Source organism: Halichoerus grypus, chromosome 5, assembly GCF_964656455.1.
Source record: "Halichoerus grypus chromosome 5, mHalGry1.hap1.1, whole genome shotgun sequence".
Classification (NCBI taxonomy): Eukaryota; Metazoa; Chordata; class Mammalia; order Carnivora; family Phocidae; genus Halichoerus; species Halichoerus grypus.
The window spans coordinates 9,393,204-9,418,857 of NC_135716.1; the positions used below are offsets into that span (position 1 = coordinate 9,393,204).

The 25,654-nt window shown below is 42.9% G+C and overlaps 1 protein-coding gene and 1 long non-coding RNA gene across 4 annotated transcripts in view; one reads left to right on the plus strand and one right to left on the minus strand.

The window, feature by feature from the left end:
- Positions 1–188: 188 nt before the first annotated feature.
- On the minus strand, positions 189–10,242 carry LOC118534993 (uncharacterized). Its single transcript, XR_004916994.2, has 4 exons — positions 8,557–10,242; positions 8,212–8,379; positions 4,279–4,433; positions 189–322 (listed from the first exon to the last, which is right to left on the minus strand). It is a non-coding gene; the product is annotated as an uncharacterized LOC118534993 (long non-coding RNA).
- DNAAF11 (dynein axonemal assembly factor 11) overlaps positions 8,336–25,654 on the plus strand; it is a 71,360-nt gene continuing 54,041 nt past the window's right edge. For 2 of the 3 annotated variants that reach the window (XM_078071995.1, XM_078071997.1), the window contains exons 1-3: positions 8,336–8,458; positions 17,409–17,576; positions 21,531–21,608. In XM_078071995.1, coding sequence (XP_077928121.1) covers positions 8,449–8,458; positions 17,409–17,576; positions 21,531–21,608 — 256 coding nt within the window. In that variant the 5' untranslated portion in view covers positions 8,336–8,448. The remainder of the gene's footprint in view (positions 8,459–17,408; positions 17,577–21,530; positions 21,609–25,654) is intronic. The other variant, XM_078071996.1, reaches the window with a different exon arrangement.

The window sequence follows — 25,654 nt, forward strand, 5'->3', positions numbered from 1 at the left end:
CTAGTCTGAGAGATTTTGCTTTTCTCTATCCCTAGGAACAATCTTTCCTTAGCTCTTCACATACCTGGCTCCTTCTCATGCTCAGGACTCACTCCATATGTGACCTACTCTGATTATCCAAAGTAGCCACCCTCCAGACTAAATTTACTGCCCCATTTTTCTTTCAAAACACATATCACATGCAATGATCTTATGTAGTATTTATTTGTTTCCTTGTTTGCTGTCTATTTCCTTCAATGAGTATATGTGTTCTGTCATGGTCAAGACCTTGTCAGTCTTGGTCACCACTCTTCCCCAGCCCTAAGGGCTCGATACATGTTTGCTGAAAGAGAAAAAAAAAATGAGTAAATGGGTTAATGGGAACCTGAAATGCCCACTGAGATTAGGAATCTTTACACCAAGTACATCATGCTCTTAAAACAATTATTTGGATATGCATGCACACGCACTGGACACACACACACATCCAGATAGAGGAGACAGAACAGATAGAAGATCAGATTAAAAACAGAGTTTGGAATAGACAGTGTCAGTCCTCTTTGTTCATGTAACCAAGTCTTAAAAATACTACTTTTCTCCAGATGAAACGGGAAGCTATGAAATCTAGAGGATTTGGTAGGGAAGGCCTCCCTCTGCCTTTGGACAAATGGTGCCCAGCCAAGCTATGTGACAAGGAAGGTGAGATCATTTTCATCAGCTGCCAGCAAACTTGAAAAGGGTTGATTGATATGACAAAATCTTTTCACAAAGAACATGAATCAAAGAAGATGACTGACAGCGAAGTAAACATTTTAGATCTAGAGTAATTAGGAATATATTAGCAATTAAAATAAACTTATTATCATTAACAAAATTGGCAGTTACTTGCAATTTCCCCAGGGGCCTCATTTCAAGTTTATCCTTGTCGATTATATTAAGGCAGGATTAATGGTTTTGGAGATACAGTTTTAATTTTTGTGGATTTCATTTTCTCACGTCTCTGCCCATAGTTAGTAGAGCTCAGTGATTCTCAAACAATGATTGTGTGGTTTTCTATGAGCTGGACCCAGGTGTTCTAACACTAAAACTGAACAAAGCTGTTGTTTACCTTGTTCTCAGAGAAAATTAAGTTAGTGGATATAATTTTTTTTTTAGTTTTTGCTCCTATAATTTTTTTTAGGCCTCAGCACCTGTTACCACTTGTCTTCCAGGAAGTGCTAAAAAAATGACAAAATGCCTGAGCTTGAAACAAATAAATAAACTAATCAAGGGAAAACTAATCAGCAGCCTTCTGAGATCAATTGCATCTTCCTCCAGTGGAAATGTGTTCTGATGGGTCTGGCTCTTTGGATGGTAACAGAGGCAGGACTGACCCCTGTTAGTCTAACCACCCACTGGCTGTACCCAGTGGTCTTCTTTGAGACAACCTCATCGCCCTCCATCTTTCCTCACACATAATAATAAAAATGGAGATGTATCAAGCACTTACTATAGGCAAATACTTTACACATTCTCTCCTGTAAACCCCGCTGAGACCCAATCAAGTAGGCACTTTACTTTTCCCATTTTATAGATGAGGAAACAATGAGGTCGAGTAAATTGTGTTAAGCCCCAGTACTTGAACCCTTACTGGGGGGGGTAGGATATCCTGGTAACTCTCCTCTGGGTATATTCAAATTAGTAAAAGTCTTTCCTAAAATGCCAGCTCTTAATTTTTATTTAAGTAGGTTCTACACCCAGTGTGGAGCCCAGCATGGGGCTTGAACTCATAACACTGAGGTCAAGACCTGAGCTGAGATCAAGAGTTGGACACTTAACTGGCTGAGCCAAACACATGCCCCTCAACTCTTACTTTTATTAAGCTAATGGGGATGGGCAGAAATTTGGAGGCCAGGAGCCTGAGGAAGCCCTACTGCTTTGGCAGCCTATGTAAGTAAACTAAAACCGAAGCCAGAGTCAATTCCTATAATGACTCAAGGTGAAGAAGTTGAAACCTAAGGACAACCAATTGCAGCCGATTAAGCTTTCCCAAATAAGGCAACTGTTTAAGCTATAGCCAATCAAACGATTTCCTTTCTTTGCTTCCTGTCTTCTCTATAAAAACTTTTCCACCAGCTTCTATGAGCGCGGCACTCTTGACAGCTCAGTTTGGCATGCCTGATTCAAATCCATGTTTGCTCAAATAAACTCTCGAAAGTTTTAATGTGCCTCAGTTTATCTTTTAATAGATAGATGAAGAAAATAAATGAATGAAGAAAATAAAAACATTTAACACTTGATTTTGAGATGTGGTGTTGTACTTTCATTTGGTTGTGGGAGTGTCTCATGTTTGGGGAACTCACATCCAATAACACCAATTCATATCCATAGATATAGATCAAGGAAGCACTAGAACATTATCTACTTGTCCTATTCCATCTCTTTTCTCATTCCCTATCATCAGGTGCCAGCTGGGAGAAGTCATCCCTCAAATGGATATAATAGGCCAATTTAAATAATGCTGCCCACCTCCAATCTCCCCTGAGAAAAGCAAAACTGTTAAGTCTGATTTTCTTAGATCTTTTCCATTGGGTTGATTCAAAATAAACAGAGTTTCCTCATCTATAAAAGGGGGTAATAACAGTACCTACTTTAGGATTACCATTTATGGAGGAGATTATTTTGTTTTCAAAATATGAATAGTTAACCCTTACTGAATGCTTCTTACACGGCAAGAACTCTTCTAAGAATTTTACATATATTGTCTCAATTACTCCTCATAGTGCCTGGTATGTGGAAGGCACTTGATAAATATTTGCTGATGGATGGAAGGAAGGAAGCAAGCAAGCAATTGATATTATAGAGGTACTGGTAAACTTGGGAGCTTATTTACTTGTCATAAAGATGCAATGGGAAACTCTTCCAAAGGAAAATTAATGCAAAGCACATACAAATTGTAACCACAGTATTAGTTACACATCATAAAAATACTAAATTATATATAATAGTGAAAAAAATAAGAAACAAATAGCTTTCTAGGTCAATGTCTCTTGAATTTATCCAGCACAAAAGAAGCAGGAGGATTATTCTGCTGTTATTGGAAATTAAAAAAAAAAACACCTTTTTGAGATTTACCTCTCCTACTTATAGACACAAAAATAATGTAGTTGTTTCCCCAGGAAGCCCCACTCATCTGGTTATATTTCCAGGAGCCAAAGAAACTAGTCTGTTTTGAATAATGATTTGCATAAATAGACACATACCAAGACTCTAAACAACTCATTCAGTTGAAGTAAAATGAACTTCACTTTACTTGGAGCTGTCACGTTGTGATTTATTTTTCCATTTCCCTTCCATCAGTGGACTGTAACAATCACAGCACATTGTACACCTGTCCTTTGTGCCCCATGGGTCTTTTGTTTCTAAGAAACACAGTGATTGTGATGTTGGGTTGAGGAAGAACACAGCATAATCAGCCCAGCCTGGCCCATGACAAATTATGAAGTAGATATTCCTGGTTTCTCTGTTTTATCATCTGAGGCTCTTCTCTGTTCCACCAGAGTGGTAGAACAATTGGTCAAGACCTTGCTTCCCAAAGGAGCTCTTATCCTAGATTTTGGTGAAAGGTCCTAAGACAAGGAAATGTCCAATGACCAAAAGAATGAGACACTCTTCCTGGGTAGCCTGATAGATCCCCTTAAAATATGGACACTTTCATGGTGATCCTACTTAAGTCATGAGATGTATCCATCCAGGATGCCAAGCTCTTGGAGAGATTGACTCACTGACTTATTCATTCAATCATTCAACAAATATTTATTAAGCACCTAGTGAGTATCAGGAATTGTGCTGAGAGGTAGGATTCAGAGATGAAAAATAAACTCCCTCCCTGCCTTCAGGTAGCACTGCCTCAAAAGTAATGCAGTATGGAGTACAGTTTGGGGCATAAAATTCTGGTAATATAATCTCACTGGGCCTCAGTTTCCTTGTCGACAATATGTAGATGATAACATTGTCTGTCTCCAAGGGTTAATGTGAGAATTAGTTAAGACTTACAAAACACTGGGCTGTGTTGAGTACATGGTGCTTAAAAACATCCTAGAGACTTTTATGCAGTAGAATGACAGCATTGTTTGTTCACTTGTGTATAAATGGATAGAGTACCCCAGTTCCACAGATTCATGTGAAACAGATATTAAGTTTCATGGGAAAAATTCAAGGCCCTTTAGACCCCTAGAGAGTTTAACAGTGAGGTTGAGAGTTTACGAGTGGGTCTTTCTGAAGGTGAGAATAAAAGTTCAGAGCCAGCATACCACATACCTGGGTTACAACTGGTCTTGAGAACTTTCTAGAGTCCCAGACCGTCTCCTCTTGTCTCTTCTGACCCAGAAGCCAAGGTCCTTCCTACTGGTCCTGACTTCATGTCTCTGTTAGCTCAGAAACTTCCACTTGGATTATCCCCCAGTACCAGCTTCCTGCCAGAAATAGATCTTTTTTAGGCTTGATGAACCTCTCACTGTCAAATGCACAAGTTCAAGCATAGGCATTTTTGCTAAACCAGCCTGCTGCTGAGGGCATGTCATCTCCTATGTAAGCAATCAGACACCAGCACACAGATCTCTCAGTGGCATAGCCATAGATTGCCTGCACTGTCGGTTCCATGTGGAAATGGGGAGGTGTTAGCTCTGGAAGGTGGAGTCATCTGTCTGATGCCACACAGTAACACATCTGTGGATTTGAACCAGGTCTCCAATGCCAGAGTTCACACTCTTCACCCCACACTGTGTTGCTTCCAAAAAAATAGTGAAATGATGAGAACCAGGCTTTTGGGCAGGAGCAGAGGATGTCACCTAAATTTATAGTTTGAGTGCCTTTGGGAGGCTCCTGGAACTCCAAATATTTCTCTCACGGTGGGGAGACGGCACCTGAAATCCCACCATTCTAGTTCAGTTCCTTTGGCCTGACATTTATGGCCTCCATTATCCCTGCTCTAATCACATCCATGCAATTGTTTCCATTGCCAAACTGACTGGCTTCCCAGCCCCTCCTTCACGCCACCCTGTTCAACTTTCCTGCCTCTCTGTCACAGTTCATGCCCTTGTATCCACCTGACAAACACTGATAATTTGCAACAGTAAATGCTCAACAGGTGTCTGCCGAAAGAATACATTTCTTCAATACATTACTCTATGAATCTTCTTTTATTTTTTAAAGTTTTATTTACTTATTTTAGAGAGAGAGAAAGAGTGCACAAGCAGGAGGAGGGGCAGAGGGAGAGGGGAAGCAGACTCCATGCTGAGCAGGGGCTGAAAGCAGGTTAGATCTCATGACCCTGAGATCATGACCTGAGCCAAAACCAAGAGTCAGATACTTAAGCAACTGAGCCAGCCAGGCGCCCCTGAATCCTCTTTTATAATGTAAACATAACACACATATCAAGATAAAAACATGGACTTTGTACAATTTACTGTGATTGGGATGGGAGAAATTTTTTAAAAATATTTTACACATAGCACTTTCTCTTTTTTTTATTTTTTGCAAATGGATGGAGGGCGAGAATTACTTTTGTAATAATAATACATTAAAAACAAAACCATAAAACTCCTAGAAGAAAAGATCAGGAGTAAGTTCCTTGGTGTTGGTAATGATTTTCGTTGGGGCAGGGGGAGTTTGACACCAAAAGCAAAAGAAACTGAAGCAAAAATAAACAAGTGGGACTACATCAAACAAAATGAAAAAGGCAATCTACAGAATGAGAGAAAATATTTGCAAATTATGTATCTGATAAAAGGTTAATATGCAAAATATGTAAAGAACTCACGCAACTCAATAAAAAATATTTTGTGATTTAAAAATGGACCGAAAATCTGCATAGATATTTTTCCAAAGAAGACAAACAAATGGCCAACAAGTAAATGAAAAGGTGCTCAATGTAACTAATCATCAGGAAGATGATTAGTTACCTAATCAAAACCCCAATGAGATATTACTTCATACCTGTTATAATGATTCTCAAAAAGACAAGAAGTAACAAGAGTTGGCGAGGATGTGGAGAAAAGGAACCCTCTTACACCGTTGGTGGGAGTGTAAATTGGTGCAGCCACTGTGAAAAACAGTATGGTGATCCTCAAAAAATTAAAAATAGAACTTATCATATGATCTAGCAATTCCATTCCTGGGTACTTACCTGAAGAAAATGAAAACATTAATTCAAAAAAAATATCTTTAAGGACATGCAGTGTTCTTGCAGCATTATTTACAATACACAAGACATGGAAGCAACCTAAGCGTCCACCAAAAAATAAAGGGATAAAGAAAATGTGATTATACATATATATAATGAAATACTATTCAGTCATTTGAAAAATTATGTGTATATTGAAATACTATTCAGTCATCAAAAAGAAGGAAATCTTGCCATTTGTTACAACGTGTATGGAACTTGGTCTTATACTAAGTGAAATAAGTCAGACAGAGAAAGACAAATACTGTAGGATCTCACTTATATGCAGAATCTAAAAAAAACCAAACGAACTCATAAATACAGAGAACAGATTAGTTCTGGTTGCCAGAGGCAGTTGGCTGTGGGCAAAATGGGTGAATGTGGCAATAAACAAACAAAACAACTTTTGTGAGGTGTCATCCATTAAAACCCTCACATATGAACATATAAGGATGAAAGAGGATGAATTAGTGATGTTCTTCCTAGTGCAGAATTGGGTAAAACCAATTAAGCACTTTTGGGGAGGGGTCTGGGGAAATGCGAGAGGAGTAGTGGGAATTACAGGAGATGCACTTTCTTTTCTTCTTCTTTTTTTTTTTTTTAATTTTATTATGTTATGTTAGTCACCATACAATACATCATTGGTTTTTGATGTGGTGATCCACGATCCATTGTTTTCATATAACACCCAGTGCTCCATGCAGTACGTGCCCTCCTTAATACCCATCACCGGGCTAACCAATCCCCCCTCCCCCCTCCCCTCTAAAACCCTCAGTTTGTTTCTCAGAGTCCAGAGTCTCTCACGGTTTCATCTCTCCCTCCAATTCCCCCTCCCCATTTTTCCCTTCCTTCTCCTAATGTCCTCCATGTTATTCCTTATGTTCCGCAAATAAGTGAAACCATATGATAATTGACTTTCTCTGCTTGACTTATTTCACTTAGCATAATCTCCTCCAGTCCCATCCATGTTGATGTAAAAGTTGGGTATTCATCCTTTCTGATGGCTGAGTAATATTCCATTGTATATATGGACCATATCTTCTTTATCCATTCATCTGTTGAAGGGCATCTCGGCTCCTTCCACAGTTTGGCTATTGCGGACATTGCTGCTATGAACATTGGGGTGCATATGGCCCTTCTTTTCACTGCATCTGTGTCTCTGGGGTAAATACCCAGTAGTGCAATTGCTGGGTCATAGGGTAGCTCAAATTTTAAATTTTTGAGGCACCTCCACACTGTTTTCCAAAGCGGCTGTACCAACTTGCATTCCCACCAACAGTGGAAGAGGGTTCCCCTTTCTCCACAACCTCTCCAACATTTGTTGTTTCTTTCCCTGTCCATTTTTGCCATTCTAACTGGTGTAAGGGGGTAGGAGATGCACTTTCTATTCTTTACAGCTAAGAAAGTGGTGGGTAGGGAAAGTGGATGGAGGGTAGTGTTTTTGGAAAACTTGTTAGCAGGAATCCCTGTTGAGCTGTAACTTTAAGGACATGCAATCCAACAATGCAACTACCCTTTGTATGGAGGCTGTTTTTTAAAAATGTCTTTCATGGGATGCGTGGGTGGCTCAGTCGATTAAGCCTCTGCCTTCGTCTCAGGTCATGATCCCAGGGTCCTGGGATTGAGTCCCACATCAGGCTCCCTGATGCTCCCCCTGCTTGTGCTCTCTCTCTCTGACAAATAGATAAAATCTTTAAAAAAAAAAAAAAAAAATGTCTTTAGTTCACTCAAATCATCTCTTTAAAAACATTCACAAAGATCCTTTGAAGTCATTATTCATCTTACAGATGGGGAAACTGGCTAAGGAAGTTTAAGGTCACCCGGCTAGCGAGGCGAGTGGGGGCCACACCCTGACCCCCTGGCTCGGGAGGGCGTCAACTACCCAGACAAGGCAAACGGGAGGGCAGGATGAGGGGCACGCCTGGCAGGCAGACCCACTAGAAGCGAGAGCCCTGTGGTCTTTAGCCTGGCCAGTTGATGTGGGGAAAGGGAAACAGTCTGCGAGGGTGGAGTGGGCACGGGGAAGAGACCTCGGTGTCCGGGGGAGCCTCCATCTATGCTACGAGCCCTGCCTCGCGGGGTCCCTCCTTCCTGTTCCTCCGGGGCTGGAATCGCGGCGGAGCCTGGCCCCGCGCGGCCGCCGTAGAGTCCCCGTTGCCATGGCTCCCAGGGTCCGGTGCGGACGCGCAGAGGCGTGACTGGGCAGCGCCAAGGAAGACCTCAGGGCCCGGGTCTTGCTTCCCCCGCCCGCGAGCGGAAGAGGTGCCATGGGCCGGAGTAAGCGTCCCCTCCCACCTGCCTCCCTCGGCGTCGTCCCGGGTCCCAGGGGACACAGACCCCCACCGCCCCTTCCCGGCCCGGGCACCCCGGCCCACCTGGGCCCTCCGCCCTCCGCAGGCCCGGCTGTGCCAGCCTCTCTGCCGACCAGCCCGGCGGGCAGCTTGGCTTCTGCGAGCCTCAGGTTCCTCATCTATAGAATGGGGTGGGCGAGAAAGGCAAGCGACTTCATGATAGGGGCTGGCGTCGGACGTGCCGGGTTCGGGCCGCTTGTCGCCCTGCTCGCCCTGTGGTCCTGGGCTAGTCACTGTCGGAGCTGCAGCCTTCGCCCTCGGGGATGGCAGTGTACGCGGTGGTGGAGGGAGCCCGCTGGGAGCCCGCCTCCTCCGCCTACCAGCCCGGAGACTCAGAGCCGGTGACTTCACCCGTCTGGGCCTAAACCTCATCTCCAAGAGCAAGGCAATGATAGTATTGTTTTACAAACGGCTAAGTGTTATCAGTGTTTGTTTACAAATACACCCACAGAATGTGCAAAGCGATGGAATTAACATTTATATTGGATTGAACCATTTGCCTACCAACACCATTTCCGATCTTACTCTCATTTGTGACAATTTTGTACAGTTCAGCCTAATTGCTCACTTACCATAAAAGTGTCATAATTAATATTTTTAAATCAAGAGACTGTGCTGGATGATGGGGTTTCTGCCCTGGAAGAGCTGATGGGTTGGTGGAAGGGGCAGGTGATTTGTAAATAGTAAAAGCCCCATTCCTAAACCACTTACTGGTATTCCCTCTTCTCTAAAGCAATAGACAAAAAAATTAGACCAACAGCAGTAAAAATTAGAGGCAAACTTTGTTTCCCACCCATGTAATCCTTAGATATTACAAAAGAAAAATGAAAACCTTTGTCCACACAGACTTTGTGTATGAACATTTATAGCATATGCTTTCATAGTAGCTAAAAAAAGGGAAACGATCCACATATCCGTCAACATTTGTTAATGGATTAACCAATTGTGAGCTGGACATGGCATGATTCCATTTATTACCTGGCCCCCAACATGTCCCCGCTCTGATAAGAACACTTGGCAATGCTTTGTGTTTCCAGATGTTAATGACAACTCAAATCCTGTGTCCAGCAGGCGACAACGTGATTTGGTATCCCCCCTCCCCCAGTGTATTGTTATTCAAGGAAATGGCCAGCAGTCCTTTTGGAAGGGATTGGATCAATCATTGCCATGTACTCTTGGGGACCCTGCCTCTCTTTTAGTCAGTGGGTTGTCAGATAAAAATACAGGCCACCCAGTATTTTTATTTGCTAAATATGGAAACCCTAGGTTCAGGTCCAAAAACTGACTGAGGTCTGGAAACTAGGCAAGAGATTGTGAATTTTTATTGAGCCAATTGTCCTTAGCCTTCCGGTCATCAATCCTTGTTGTAGTTTGATCACAGAGATGGCATAGTGCCTTTGTTGGCTGCTCGTCTGTATTGTTCTTAGGAATGTCATGTTCTGTTCTCCATCCCCATAGCCCTCCATGGATGTGGACCATTGGTCACCACTCCAGCCTTGTCCCTCATTATGGCATCTGTCCACCTAACTTCTAAAGTTAAATGTCCCTACTTGGCCTTCATTGTTTCAAGAGTCTGTCATCCCAGTTTCTATCAATTAGCCCTAACGTCTAGAACAACATCTCCCCTGGTTAGCCTTGGCCTTGTATTCATCTGGTTTGGGACTCAGGTTAAAGCTGGCCTTGTAGAATTATCTCAGGAAATATTCTTAAATTTTTTTAAATTCTTAAATTCTCTTAAATTTTATAGAAGCGTTTGTGTATAGTGGATATTATTTTTCCTTAAATGTTTGGTGGAATTTATCAGTGAAGACATCTGTGCTATGGTTTCTTTGTGGGAAGGTTTGAGTTACATATTCAATTACTGTAGTAGATACAGGGTTGTTTGGTTTATCTGTGTCTTCCCACGTGAGCTTTGGTAGTTTGTGACTTTTAAGGAATTTTCCCATTTAATCTAAGTTCTTGAATTTATTAGCATGAAGTTCTTACTGGCCTTTTAATACTATATAATCTATATGATGTCGTGCTTTCATTCCCAATAATGGCAATTTATGTCTTTTCTTTTTTCACTGATCGGTTCAGCTGGAAGTTTACCAATTTTATTTTTTAAAGCATTTTTATCGACTTTTCTCAATTGTTTCTGTTTCCATTTCATTGAGTTTGGGTATAATCTTTGTTATTTACCTTCTTCTGCTTACTTTGGGTTTAATTTATTCTTTTTCTAGTTTCTTAAGGAAGAAGCTGATGTTTGAGACCTTTTTCCTTTCTTTAGGCATTTAGTGCTGTAAAATTTCCTCCAACTTATGTTTTAGCCATATCCCACACATTTTGATATGGCTTTTCATTTTTTGTTCTGTTCAAAATACTTTATTTCCCTTTGGATTTCCTAATGCCCAGTTTTGTTCTGTTTTTTTTGTTTGTTTGTTTTGTTTTGTTTTTTCATGTATTCTGGATGTTAGTTGTTTTAGGCTGGAGGTTCAATCTTGACCCTATGACTCCATCATGTCTGGAACCTGAAGTCCCTGCTCCTCTTGTGATTAAGTGCTGGTCCTGGTTCTCTGCCCTCTCTACCCTCTGGTTTCAGGAAGCAAACCTCTTTAGATGCTGCCAGTGTGGTACTCTGGCTTTTTTTAATGTCCAACTAATCACACCAGGCTTTCTTTATCCAGCAGCAGCCACCCAATGCAACTGTCCTTTAAGTTTTTAAGTTACGATTTCCCCCATATTTCTCTACTACCTGATCTGTCATGTCACACCTACTAGTGCATTCCCTTCCATTAGTATCCTATTTGCTATAGGTTGAATGTTTGTGTTCCCCAAAATTCATATGCTAAAATCTCTTTCTTTCTCTTTTCTTTTTTCTTTTCTTTTCCTCTCTCTCTCTCTCTTCCTCTTTCTTTCTTTCCTTCCTTCCTTCCTTCTTTCTTCCTTCCCTCCTTCCTTCCTTCCTTCCTTCCTTGAGAGAGGATGGGGAGGAGGGGCAGAGGAAGAGGGAGAGAGAGAATCTTAAGCAGGCACCACGCCCAGCAAGGAGCGCAACACGGGGCTCAGTCTCACAACCCTGAGATCATGACCTGAGCTGAAACCAAGAGTCAGGTGCTTAACTGACTGAGCCATCCAGGCGCCCCTCATATGTTGAAATCTTAACCCTCAAAGTGATGTATTAGGAGGTGGGCCTTTGGGAAGTGATTAGGTCATGAAGGGGGAGCCCTCATGATTGGGATTATTGCCCTTCTGAAAGAGGCCCCAGAGACCTAGCTTGCTCCTTCTACCATGTGAGATTCCCATCAGTGGGGAAGCAGGCTCTCCCTAGACACCAAATCTGCCCGTGCCATGATCTTGGACTTCCAGCCTCCAGAACTGTGAGAAATAAATGTTTCTTGTTTGTAACCCACCTACTTTATGGTATTTGTGTTATGGTATTCCAGATGGATTGACACTGTTCTCTTTGCAACACAAGTGCAAGTGTTAAACATCCCACAGCCACCTTGTGCCGGACACTATCTGTGCTCCACCTCCCTCCAGTGGTGGTGTCCCCATTGCACCTCAGGCAGCAGACTCCGACTCCGGAAGCCCATCTTGGTTAGCATCTGCCTTCAAGTACCACTTCTGGTATCCACTCTTCCAGGTTGGGTTCCCCAGGAAGCAGACTTTTTGATGGAGATTAGCGTGCAGGAGGTTCATTAGGGAGTGTTAGTGGAGTGGGTAGGGAAGGCAGCAAGACTGGACAGGGAAGGATGTTGGGCTGTGATGGGTTTTAACAAAGGACGTAGCTAACCAACCTGGAAACTTGGAAGGACCTCTAAACTGGGAATGGACCTTTTGATTTTCCCAAGCTGAGGTGAGAGGGCTGGGCCATTAGGGGCCCCAACAGCCAGTCATTGGATATGGGCTTTCCTGGGAAGGCGCACGACGTCGGTTGAGGTGTCTCTTCAGCCGAGTGACTTATGAAGAAGGTGGGCAACTGTGGGCAGTCTGCTGGCACAACTCCCAGCAGCTAGAAGAACTGATCATTCAGTTTTGAAGGAGGGAACTGGGCAACACAGCATCTACCATAGGCTGGAGCACCCCTTCCTCATCTGTTTATTGGGCAAATACCTACTCACATTTCAAAACTCAGCTCAGTCTTCTTCTCCACGATGCCTCTTTTGACCTCCCTCCTGTCACTCAGTAACACTGGTCACTCCCCACTCCTTGTTCTCTCTGTGTTCGTCACTGCCCCATAACCCTTCACTCATGTTCTTTAATAGCACTCTCTACGTGAATCATTGGATTGGGTCTAGTATGGCTAGCAGTGCTTGTTATGATGACCCCGAGTCAGTCACAAAAGGCAGGGCAAATGAGTAATTCTGTTTTTTTTTAAAAGTGTCCATTGAAAACAATTAAAAAAAAGTGTAAATGCTACAAGAGGTGACCTTCTCCTATTTGTCACCCCTTCATCTCTGTTACATTTCTGTTTCATAGATGTATCTGCTAGGTGTTTCAGGATGTTTACAAATTCCGCTGAAATCTGCCCTAAACATATACTATCGATTTTATTCTAATCCAGTGAGATATAGAGGGCTATTTACAAAACATAGTGTAAAGCCTGAACGAATGAACACTTCGTTATTGGCTTTGGGAGTTTCTAGAACTTTGCTCAACACACTGAAAAGCTTCGTAGAAACAAACACGGCCTGACAACTGCCAGTATTCCAGAAACCTTCTCCTTCTACCCTTTGCCTCACCCCTACCCCAAAGAGTCATTTTATTGACATTCCCTCAAGTTATTGAAAACCCAGTCATCCCACTTCATTGAAAAGAAGTGTAGGCTGGCTGGTGAGTCATGGTTAAAACTTTGGATTCCTGGGCAGCTTTCCATTAGTGAGATAAGTCTGAATCTGTGTTTAAACTGTCAGTGTTCTTCTCAGCCCCTACTGCTCCACTCATGCAGGTCTTGGCTAGCGCCCTCTGTGGGTGAGACACTTCTCAGAGCCCATTCCGGTCCCGGATTTTGCTATTTGAATTTTTCCAAAATAAGGAAGCGAAAGCACTGTGTTTCATAGAGTACCTGGGCATGTTCTTCTACCACTGGGTGGTAGGCGTGGCAGTACTGTCTCTCTTGAAACAGGGTTAGGGTAGACATCCTAACGCTTCCAAAGCAGCTTTAAATCCCTGGAATGATTTCTTGTCATTGCAGTGCTGTATTATTATTTAAGTAGGAATTCCTAAAGGTTAACAATGCTCCTGGGAGTGAAAGAGGGTTTGGTCTAAATGACATAGTGCATAAAACTGCAAAATGCTTTCCTGTTGAAAAGCATTGGAACACTGTTACCCCATCCACCACGTAGATACTCTTTCACATTTCTTCTTGGGGACTCTGGTTTCTTCGCTGATGGCTGCCATTGCAAGCGGGCCAGCATTGTATAACAGCAGTTTCCTGAGTGCTATAAAACGGGGGGCCATGCAGCAGTTTGCTTTCTATAGAAGAGCTCAGGAAAGGGCCACTGGGAGCTCCAGACTTTCACAGTACTGCCTTCCTCTGTGATTCTCCATTTTTTCATCTACCCCAATTGCGTAAAATCGTTGCTGTTGGACAAGCTTCCCTATGGTGCTGAATCAACTGTTGACCCTCCTCTCCTGTGTGTGTGTGTGTGTGCGCGCGCAAATTAGCTATTCATGCAAAGGGAATTTCCTCTACCCCCATCCCTTTCAACTGATAGTGATTTTTATCATCTTAATTCTCGTGGTTAGGAGATTCAGATCGACATAATTCCTTCCTAATATCTACATGCCTCTGAAAGGGAGGAGTTGACAATTGCATGGAAGTGATCAAATTCACACAGGAAATAGCATTGTGAAAAGGGTTTCTTAATTTTAAGAAAGGTGTAGCAAGAGAACATGGGAAGGATATTTGGTATCTGGAGAGGAACCCGTGGGTCTTTAGGGTTGGACAAATCGGAAAATCCTCTAAGACTGTAAGAGCTGGAGTGGCCCATGATCGCTTTAGTATTTCCAAGGCCCGGGCCTGCCCCGGTGGGTTGTGCAAATGCTGACGTAGACATCCCAGGCCGGACACCATGGTGCTTTAACAAGACACTTTCAGAATTCCTCTGAACACATTGGACTGAACCATACTTATAGATGACAGCTACTGTGGGATCCAACTTGGGTTTATATCTTTAATATGAATGTTCCACTAAGCCTTCCAGGGTGACCCACAGAAAGAAAATAATGGACGCTCATGTGTCAAGTTATAATCAAACTGCCAGATAAAATGCATTTTCCTCTCTCGACAAGAGTATCTTTATAACAACCCAGAAGGCTACATTTAATATGTTTCTCAAACTCCTTGGGTTCTGTGCCAGAGCTGGGGAGGAGGGGGATGTCTGGGAAGAGCTGGCTCCTCGGCCCACCCCTCCCTTCTCTTCCCATCCCTGGCTCTATCCTGGTCCCTCAAGCCCCTGTATGAAGGCGGATACTCCAGCCTACATATCCATCCACATCTCCAGAAAAGAGCTGCTCCTTGGACACTCCAGGGGGTAGGGATGTCTTCAGGAATGAACCTGGAGAAGTGGCCAGTGTAGGGCTTGGGGGCAGGCTTGGGGCCCCTTGGGCAGAGAATTCTATTGTTCTACCTGGGACATGTTCTGGAGGGAAGGGCATGGGCTCTGGATGGGCACATCCTCCTGGTCCCTTTGACCCCAGGTCTGATGGCAGCAAGGCCTCCGAAACCCAGCCCCCTGCGCCGTGGGTTGATGTAGTTCAAGTTACATATACCCCACTGGTCACTGAGGGTCTTATTCATAGTAGTGAATAATGCCCACATTTCATTAGGGTAGCTGAAATAACATTGGTTGTGCCATCCCAAGCCCTCGATTCCTGTTGGCATCCTTACTAAGAGAATTCTTGTAGCTGATTACAGAGACAGCTAATACATTTGACTTTACACAGCAGCTTTGTTGTGTCCTCAACTTGGCTGCACCCATATATTCATTATCAGTTGATTTTAGCTGTTAGAACCAACTTTGGTTTGGTAGTGGGATGTGTGGAGAGTAGTTTTAATGCCCAAACCAGGTTTGGTTTTTGGAAAGTCCTTTTCTGCTTAAACTGGCTTGCCTACTAGCTGTGGCCTCCAGAGACAGCAGAGAGCTGTAAGTGGCAGGGACCCCAGGGAGCTGGGGCTGGCAGGACTGCCCTGTTAGCCCCCTTCCCTGCTGCCTCTTTGGCCTGCCCCTCCCCAGGACCTGACGTGCAGCCAGCTCTGCCGGCGAGTTGAGCCAAAGCTTAGAACAGCAGGGAAATTCCCCAGGTACAGTATTTTAATCTCTGGACATTGACATTTCCCCTGTCTTTCTTCCAAACAACTGTCATGGCAAGCAACCCCACCTCCTCCTACCAGAAATAGCAGGGGTTCGGCTAACTGCATACAACTGATTGAGTTCGAACCTGTTTTCACATTTTTTTTAAAAAGGCCAAGTCCCCCTTTCAGGATGTGGCATGGAAGTAGGGCAGCCGAGGGGACTCCAGAAGAACGGGAGAACTCTGTCTCAGCTGTAGGAGCCTGTACTATTGAGGAGGCCTGAGACGTCTTGAGAGGCTCTTCCTTGCTCCTGTTTGGGGCGGTGTAGCTTAGTGGCTAAGAGCCCACGGTCGACGCCAGACCCCTACACTCACAACCCGGCTCTGGCACTTACCACCAAGACCTTGGGCAAGTTATTTAAACTCTCTGTGCCTCAATCCCTCATCTGCCGAGTGTAAATACTCATATGCGAACACACGCAAAGCATTTCGGACAGTGCCTGGCACTTTGTAAGCGGCAATAAATAAATCTTTATTGTCCCTTGGGCTGGACATGCAACGTTCCACTGTCCACCTAAAATGTGGATGTTAAAATGGATTATTGATGTTTTTATTTATTTTTATTTATTTTTAAAGATTTTATTTATTTATTTGACAGAGAGAGAGAGAGATAGCGAGAGCAGGAACACAAGCAGGGGGAGTGGGAGAGGGAGAAGCAGGCTTCCTGCCGAGCAGGGAGCCCGATGTGGGACTCGATCCCAGGACCCTGGGATCATGACCGGAGCCGAAGACAGACGCTTAATGACTGAGCCACCCAGGTGCCCTTATTGATGTTTTTAATAGCACTGGAACACACAAAGGTTTGTCCATTGTCATCACGTCTTTACCTTGAGTGTATCTCATGAAGGGGATTCCTGTCTTGCTCTTGGATCCAGCCTTGGACCAGGGCATTGTCTCCAGCCCCTTGGTGTCCCCGTAACAGGGCAGCCCCCCATGCTGCAGGGCACTCCTGTCAGCGGGCCAGGGACTCTCCTCACCTTCCTCCTGTGAGCAGCTCCTTTTCTTCCTCCCAGAAACAGACCGCAGGGTAGCTGCCGTGTAAGATTGCAACGCAACATCTAGGGTGCGCCTCTCTTTTCTCTTCAACTTTAGTAAAATTGATAAATGTCAGTTGAATGAATGGACCTTTCCTTACTGAAATGGTGGGAGATGCTTTCCTGGTTTTACCCTCTGGCAGCCAGACCGTGCCTCTCAGTCTGAGTCGCCCTGTCTTGGTCTGTTTAGTGGGTCTCATCCAGTTCAACCTGATACCACCATGGGATTCCATATCAACATTCTCACGGTCATTACCCTCCCACTCTGTCCCCGTCCAGACAGCAAAATGTAGGTAGACCCTGTGCAAAAAAAGACAAAAAGCTCTCTGACTCATCACGGTGTCACCAGCAGGAGGCAGCACCTCTCTGTTCTCTTCTCTTGAAAATCACTGGGGCCTGGAGGACTGACATCAAACTGGGAAGAAAAACCAATGCATTCGTAATGTAATAACCTGATGATGAGCACAGGGATGGAGATGTAATACGTAACAAATTTTCTTTCAGTCACAGAAGATCTTATTAGACGGAATGCTGAACACAATGACTGTGTAATTTTTTCCCTGGAGGAACTCTCCTTGCATCAGCAAGAAATAGAAAGGCTAGAACACATTGACAAATGGTGCCGGGATTTAAAAATCCTCTATCTTCAAAATAACCTCATTGGAAAAATTGGTGAGTCTTCAGGATTTTGTGCTCATGGTTTCTTTGACATTTTGAATGGGAGAACTTTGGGGAGGGCGGTGTGATTCTTAGAGGAAGACAACACGGATGAAAAAGAGCCATACAGGGGAAATAGACATGGCCGGCTCCCGGGAGCTGTGCGTGGACCCTCTCCTGGGGCCCCGCGGACGCCATCGAGGAGTTGCAAGGGGCCCTTAAGGGTGGGAGCATACTTGTTGACCTGCTCATTTATAGCCTGGTTTTGTCTAAGTTTGAAAGGAGGATAGAATCCAGGCGTTCGTCATAGTTTTGCATCACTCCATAGTACTGAAAGGGTTGTGTGCAAGTTGAGTAAACCCTCGGCAGATTCCCTGGGGTGGCTGATTCTGCCGTGGTTATGGAGAACGTGGATGTGCAAGGCATTATTCTCTGTATTGGCCATCAGAGGTGTTCCACAACTACACCCCTGCTCACTGCTCCAGTTTGGAATGGAATGAGAAGTAGACAGATCAAAACATCAGCATTATAACTGACAAAACCTTTTGGAGAAGGTGGCTTAGCCTTGCGGCCAAGCGGGTTTCCTAACTGCCCTCAAGTTCCATCTGTCCACCTGGTCTCATGCAGGCTGGGCAGTACGTGGGCCTTGCGTAGGGGACGAAAGTGCGTACTCTTTGCTGGCAGGGAGACCCCAGAAGCCAGGAGGGTGGGGGGACTGGCCATGCCCAGTTCCATCTCCCAGTTCATCCATCAGCTAGGTGGGTCTGCCTCACAATCCCCTGGGGAAGAAAGAGTTAAGTGGCAGAGAGAAGGGAGGGCTGTGGAGTCACTCTGAGGGGGTCCTGCCACCCATAAACAGGAGCGCCCCCCACACTCAGAAGAGCAACCTATAGTTTAGTGGCAAGAAGAGGCACAGGTCCTGATGGGCTTGGTCCCTCCCTCAGCCACTGAAAATTGTGTGCAATTAGGTCACATCACTTAGTCTTGCCGTGTATACGCCAGGGACTGCGTGAACCAGTCACTCAGATGCTAGCTGCTACCGTTGCTGTTGAAGTTGTCATTTACCAGGCTAGCCACGTGGAGGTAGGGGCGGAGGTGGGGGAAAAGGGATGCTTAGGGTCCACAAGGCAGAAGGAGTGCCAACCTCTGTGGGCCGTGGTGCCGGAGCCAGAGGTCGGCTCTTAGGTTATGTTTGAACTTGCCCTCGAGATGTGCCGTGGTTCTCAACAGGGGTGTTTGGCAACCTCTGGAGACGGTTTTGGTTGTGACAAGTGCGTGCGGGGGAGGGGGACAGCACTACCATGTCTAGTGCACAGAGCCATCGCTAACCATCCTGCAGTGCACGGGACGACCCCACAAGAAAGAACTCCCGGGCCCACAACATTAGTATCCCTGAGGGTGAGAAACCCTGCTGAGGTGGTTGCCCCTGGTTTGGTGGATAATTGAAAATTGGTCCTCGGGTTGCAAAAAGCCTAGATTTTGCATTATTTTTCTTTTTTGAAGATTTATTACAATTCTTTATATTTCTACAGATAATTATTTTCAACATCTTTCACTTTACCAGAAATTAGAAACTCTGGCACATTGTTCAATTAAAAAGGCTGTTACAGAAAACCACCAGCTTTTATGCAGGGGGCATTAACGAGCCGTCCTAATTGTACAGATCTAAAAGAGTTCCCGAAATTTTAATCTCCACAGCTGGGTCCGTCACAATTACTAATTAGTAGCATAGTATTTCAGGCCTTTTCAGAGCTGTGAGAAAGCTTAAATTTTTGCTTCCAAAGTATTCTTAAATTAAACACTCTTTTAAATCCTAATAATGGGATTTTTCAGTGCTGCTCCACCCATAGGCATGTAGGCGCTTATTTAGCAAGCAAAAGTATTTCTCTAGGATTCTCACTTGCTCTGGTGCCATTGAGGTAGAAGTTTGCAGAACAGTCGCCTCTCCTAAAGCTCTGGTCCTCCCTGGGAGATACAGACGGGCTCGGGGCGGGGCTGTGCTGAGTGTTGATCCAAGTGTGAGTCGAGGACCTTCCAGGGTCTTGTTAAAGTGGGGTTCTAGCCCCATCCCAGACCTACTGACTGAACCTGTGGGGGTGGGCTCCCCAAATCTGCATTTGTAACAGCTTCCCAGTGAGCCCAGGGCCTAAGGGTAAGAGCGGAGCCGCTTGCTCTGGGGGATGGCTTTGGTCCACCACAGGTCGTAGGTCTGGTGGTAGCAACTGGGGAGAACTGCTTCCGGGACGCTTTGGGCTAGAACCATGGTTTTGCGGACTCCCTTCCTGCTGTCCAAGAGGCGCTGCACATTTTTATCCGTAGAGCCATTTTTTTTTTTTCCCTGACCAATTTGGCTCATTATTCTTGAGGGATAATTTAAGAAATCCTTCCCAAACAATTTTTTTTTTTTTCCTACCAGAAGACTCTTTTCACATTTAGAGGGCTATACATATAACAACTGTGGGGAAGGAACAAGTCTTTTATTGTAGGCTGGTGATTTTAATGATAATAACATAAAAATGTAGGTATTTTTGTTCGGGATACAGATTGCACACTCTGCTGGCCATAGTCCTGGGCACAGAGAGTTCCACAAATCTGTTGACTATTGAATGCTCAGGTGTTGCCTGGAGAACCTTCTAGAAACATCGGTACTACTTAAAATCATCTAATTGCTGAGAGAAACGCTAGTAATTTAGTCTAAAGTCCTCATTTTAAAAAATGAGTCAGCTGAGGCTCACAGAGGTGTTATTCTTAGGTCTACGTGAACAAGTACATGGTATTTTCTAAATTTTAAATGAAATGTGACGATCGTAAGGGTGATGATGAGCATAAGCCATCACGTTTGATCTTCCTCATATCCATGGAAAATGGGCAGAAGGAGCATTATTTAAGTGAGGAGTCCCCTCCATGCACATTCCCTAGCAGGGTTCCCCACGTTCATGTCCTCTTAGAAAGGACTGTTCTTTTAGTGTAACAATTTAGTGCCAAGATCTGGAGTCAAATTTCCTGGCTTCACCATTTAATCTTCAACAAATGGATTAAGTCTCTGCACATTGGTATTCTTATTTATAAAAGGGAGCCAACAGTAATTTTTACCTCTTAGGGTTATTATGAGGATGAAATGATATCATATATGCAAAATGCCTAGGAAAGTACATGGCAGATAATAAGTCCTTGACAATATTAGCTATGGTAATTTTAGCATTTTTAAATGTCCCCATCCTACAGCAATTCTCTGACTCACATATGCTTATTGTTTTGCCTCTCTGAGCTTCCATATTTATTAAAAACAATAATCCTGTGTGTAGCAGGGCGAGCTTGATTTCAAGTAAAGGAAAACCCAACTTAGTGTAGCTTACGCAACTGTAAGTCTAGAGACAGCACAGGCTCCAGGGTTGGGTGATTCCTTCTTTCTGCTCCACCGGTCCCAGTGTGGGCTCCATCCTTCAGCCGGTTTCATCATGGCTGCGGGATGACTCTGGTAGCAATCAGAATATCACTTTCTTCCCTTTTCACATCCAGCAGGAGAAAGAAAGAGGCAGTCCCCCAGCATGGAATATAGATCTTTGCCTCTCCTCTGACTGGGAGCAGTTGATGCGCAAGTCCACTCCTCCATCACATAGCTGCTAGGAGATGGCCATGGGCTAGTTGGCTGAAGCCTAGGTTCCTGAGCTGTCCTTAGCAAGGGACCTGCTATTGCTATGCACTGGCCCAGCTTGGTTAAGTCAAACTCCCTGGAGTCAGAGTGGCTAGAGACAAGAGCAGAAGTGGGTTCTATTAGGAAGGATGGAGGAAGAAATGAGGCTGCATTTGGCAACCAAGGATGTCTAATGTCCAGGTATAGACATGAAAAAGCAACATGGTTTTGATAACCATACTAATGCTTAGATTCCCATTATAATTTTCACAGCAGATTATGTAAAAATAGCTTTTATCTTGAAGGTTAATTAATTACATTTTTGTATATTTCAGAAAATGTTAGCAAACTCAAGAGACTTGAATATTTGAATTTAGCTTTAAACAACATCGAAAAAATTGAAAATTTGGAAGGTAAGAATTTCCTTCTTATATTTTATTATGTATTAAAATTGAGACTTGCAACTAAATTTAAACAGTATCACTTAAACAATAGGCACACTTTTCAAGTTAGCATTTTACCTAAGTCTTATGTTTATTAATTATTGTGATAAAAATTCAAACAATAACGAGGTACATAAATTTGAAAATGGAAGTCCACTTCACCCCCTCCTAAAACAGCTTCCTTCCCAGGGATAGTAGGTAGTTTTGTTTCATTTGCTTTGTATCAATGGGATCATACTATGAGTATTCTTTTGAAAATTGATTTCTTCTATGAAATTACCTTGTTCTTTGCTATCCAGGAAATGTGGGGACTCTCTACCAGAATGGTGGTACACTGATTTATCTCCCAGTTTTTCTGCAGATGGACATTTGGGTCGTTTCCAGCATTTTGCTATAATAAGCATGGCCACAATGAGGATTCTTTTACATTGCACTGTGTGTATGTGTACATTTTTTTATAGGACAAACACTTAGACATGGAATTCCCGGGTTTAAATACGCACCTTTTGAAAAATATTGCCAAATTGTCTACCAAAAAGGTTGTATCAATTTACTTTTGTACTGGTAGTCCACGTGAGTCCACATTTTTACACCAGCTCACTAATATTTTTTATAAGGAATCTCTTTTTTAAAAATGGGAAAGCATTGTTATCAAATAATTTTTTAAATTCGCATCTCACTTACTATTCTTGAAAGTCAGTATAACCCCTTCCAATTTTTACTGAGTATTTGTTTTTCTTATTATGTGAATTACTACTTCATATTCTTTGGTCATTTTTCTATTGATTTATCTTTTTTTTTTAAATGTGCTCTTATACATTCCAGATATTAATCCTTTATGTATGGATGGATATTTTCTCTTGAGTTGACTACTTTTCTTTTGTTTCAATTATGACGCTAGTGTTATTCAGAAGTCTTACATTTTAATATACTCAACTTTATCAATCTTTTTTCTTTATAGTTTCTGAATATAAATATATTCTATATTCTGGTTTTAATGATTGTATTTTTTACATTTAATTTCTCTAGTACATCTCAAATTTATCACACAAAAAAAGGAACCAATGTATTTTTGGGATAAAGAAAACATGATAGACACACACACACGTACTCAGGTACACAATGGAATATTACTTAGCCATAAAAAAGAATGGAATCTTGCCATTTATGACAACATGGATGGACCTTGAGGACATTATGCTAAGTGAGATAAGTCAGACAAAGACAAATACCATATGATCTCACTTATATGTGAAATATAAAAAGCAAAACAAAACACCAAGCTCAGAGATAAAAAGAATAGAAGATTTGGTGGTTGCAAGTTGTGGGAGTTGGAGGGTGCAGGCAAAATGGATGAAGGAAGTCAAAAGGTAAAATTTAAAAAAAATGCACAATGAAAAAAAGGTACAAAATTTAAAACTATAAAATAAGTAAGTCATGAGGTTGTAATGCACTGCATGGTGACTATAATAATGCTGTGTTGCATATTTGAAAATGCTAAGAGAGTGGAACTTAAAAGTTCTCATCATAAAGAAAAACATTCTGTAATTCTGTAAGGTGATGGATATTAACTAGACTTCTGGTGGTGATCATTTCACAATCTATACAGACATCAAATCACTATGTTGTATATCTGAAACCAATTTAATGCTGTATGTCAATTATACCTCAATAAAAAATAAAATAAGGTGAATGTGGAAAATTGTATTTTTTTCTCAAAATGTCTCTTAATTGAAATATTTGAACGATTTATTTTGTAATTGATATATAATTCACACCATAAAACTCACCATTTTAAAATATACAAGTCAGTGGTTTTAGTATATTCACAAGGTTGTGTGCCTGCCCATCATCACTATCCAGTTCCGGAACATTCCATCACCCCATACGAAACCCTGTATCCATTGACATCCATTCCTCATTTACTCCTTGCCTTGGCCCCTAATTTACTCTTTGTCTCCATAGATTTTCCCATTCTGAGCATTTAATGAAAATGGAATTGCACAATATGTGGTCCTTTGTGTCTGTAGGGTAATGTTTTCAGGGTTTATCCACGCTGTGGCACGTATCAGTACTTCCCTTTTGTGGCTGAGTAACATTCCATTATGTGGATGCACAGCATTTTGTTTGCCCACTTGTTAGCTGATGAGCGTTTGGGTTGTTTCCACTTTTTGGTTATGAATAAAGTTACTGTGAACATTAATGTACAAGTTTTTGCATAAACATGTGTTTTCAATTAATTTAGTATACACCTGGGAATGGAATTGCTGGATCATGTGGTAACTCTCTGTTTAACTTTTTAAGGAACTGCCGAACTGTTTTCCAAAGTAGTTGTACCATTTTACATTCCCACCAACAGTTTCTGAGTGCTCCGACTTCTCCACATCCTCGCCAACACTTGTTATTTTATATTTGTATTTATGTGTTTGTTTTTATAGGGGCCATCCTGATGGGTGTGAGGTGGTATCTCATCGTGGTTCTGATTTGTGTTTACCTAATGACCGATGAGCTTGGGCATTTTTTATGTGCTTATTGGCCATCTGTATACCTTATTTGGAGAAATGTTTATTTAGAACCTTTGCCCATTTTCTCATTAGGTTGTCATTTTACTGTTGAATTGTAAAGCCTATTTATATATTTTGGATACTAGAATCTGGTGAGATATATGATTTATAGATACATTTTTTTCATTTTGTGGGTTTTCTTGTCAACTCTCTGATGGTGTTCTTTGGAGCACAGTGTTTTTTTAAAAAATAGCTTTATTGAGGTATAATTGATATACAAAACCTGCACGTATTTAATGTAAAGAGTTTGTTGAGTTTGGATATATGCACACACTGTGAAACCCATCACCACGGTCAAGGTAATAGACATACCCATCACCTCTGTTTTCTCTCATCTCCCCTAGAACTTCTTTAAAAGTACTAGATTGATCTTCCATTTCTCTTACACTGTATTCCTTATTTAAACCTCTTTGTCTTGTTATTCTATATTCTGGAAGGTTTCCTGTTTCACTTTGCAGGCTTCTATTTTGTGCTTTTATTTTATTTTTTAAAATGCCCGGTAACACTTGGTGTCTGTTCATAATCACGACGGATTTGGCTGATTAGGTGGCTGGTGCGGGCTCATTCTGCGGTTGTGAGGTTCTGTTTCCACATCCGGCCTCTCACTTGGCTGGCAGGGCTACTGGGGGCTCTGTGTGAGTGAGCAGGGCATGGCGACTGGCAGGCTTGACTCCGGAGTACAGGGGCATGGAGCAGAGGCGGGCGAGCTGCTCTCCCCACCCCGCTCCCATCTGCCAATAGCTAAAATTAGGAGGACTTTACTTAGGGTATGATGGATTTTAGCCTGTTTGCCTCCTAGTGTAGAAATGGGTATTTTGGTGACTCTCAAGGTTATAGAGCAACAAAGACATAAGTATTCATCATACGTTCTGAATTTTCATCCTCAAAACCTAAAATACCATCACAATCAAAGGGCCAAAGCCATTCTCAGCGCTGGAACCGAGAAGATTCTTTCCATCATGGGCATTATTCTGCATTAGAGATGGAGCCGTCCTTCTCCAGCTGCCACACTCTACAGCCCCGTCGCGCAGTCTCATGTTAACAAGTGGAATAACAAAAGTTACTCTGCATGCATGTTTTGTGATAGTAAAATGTCAATCTGTAATGTCAGAGAAATAATTAAAAGTCTCACTCTCAGTTGCCATGTCCAGGGCTTGTTTTTGTTAAGAAAGGATCTTGGAAGGACACGGAGAGTTGTTTTCCTGTATGTTTTGCTCATCTGCCACGAGAGGGCAGCATCGTCACTATTGTCTTTTTGAGCTTTGGGAACTGTAGTCCACAGCCCTCTGCTGGCCTCTACCTGGGCGCTTCTTGAGAGCGCCACCTTCCACCTCTAAGGGAGGCGCTGGGTGCAGAGTAGTTTGAGGATATGTTTGGGGGGATGGGCAGTAGGGAGGGAGGATGCATCGTATCAGCTGGCAAATATGTACTCTGTTTAATTTTAAAGGTTTG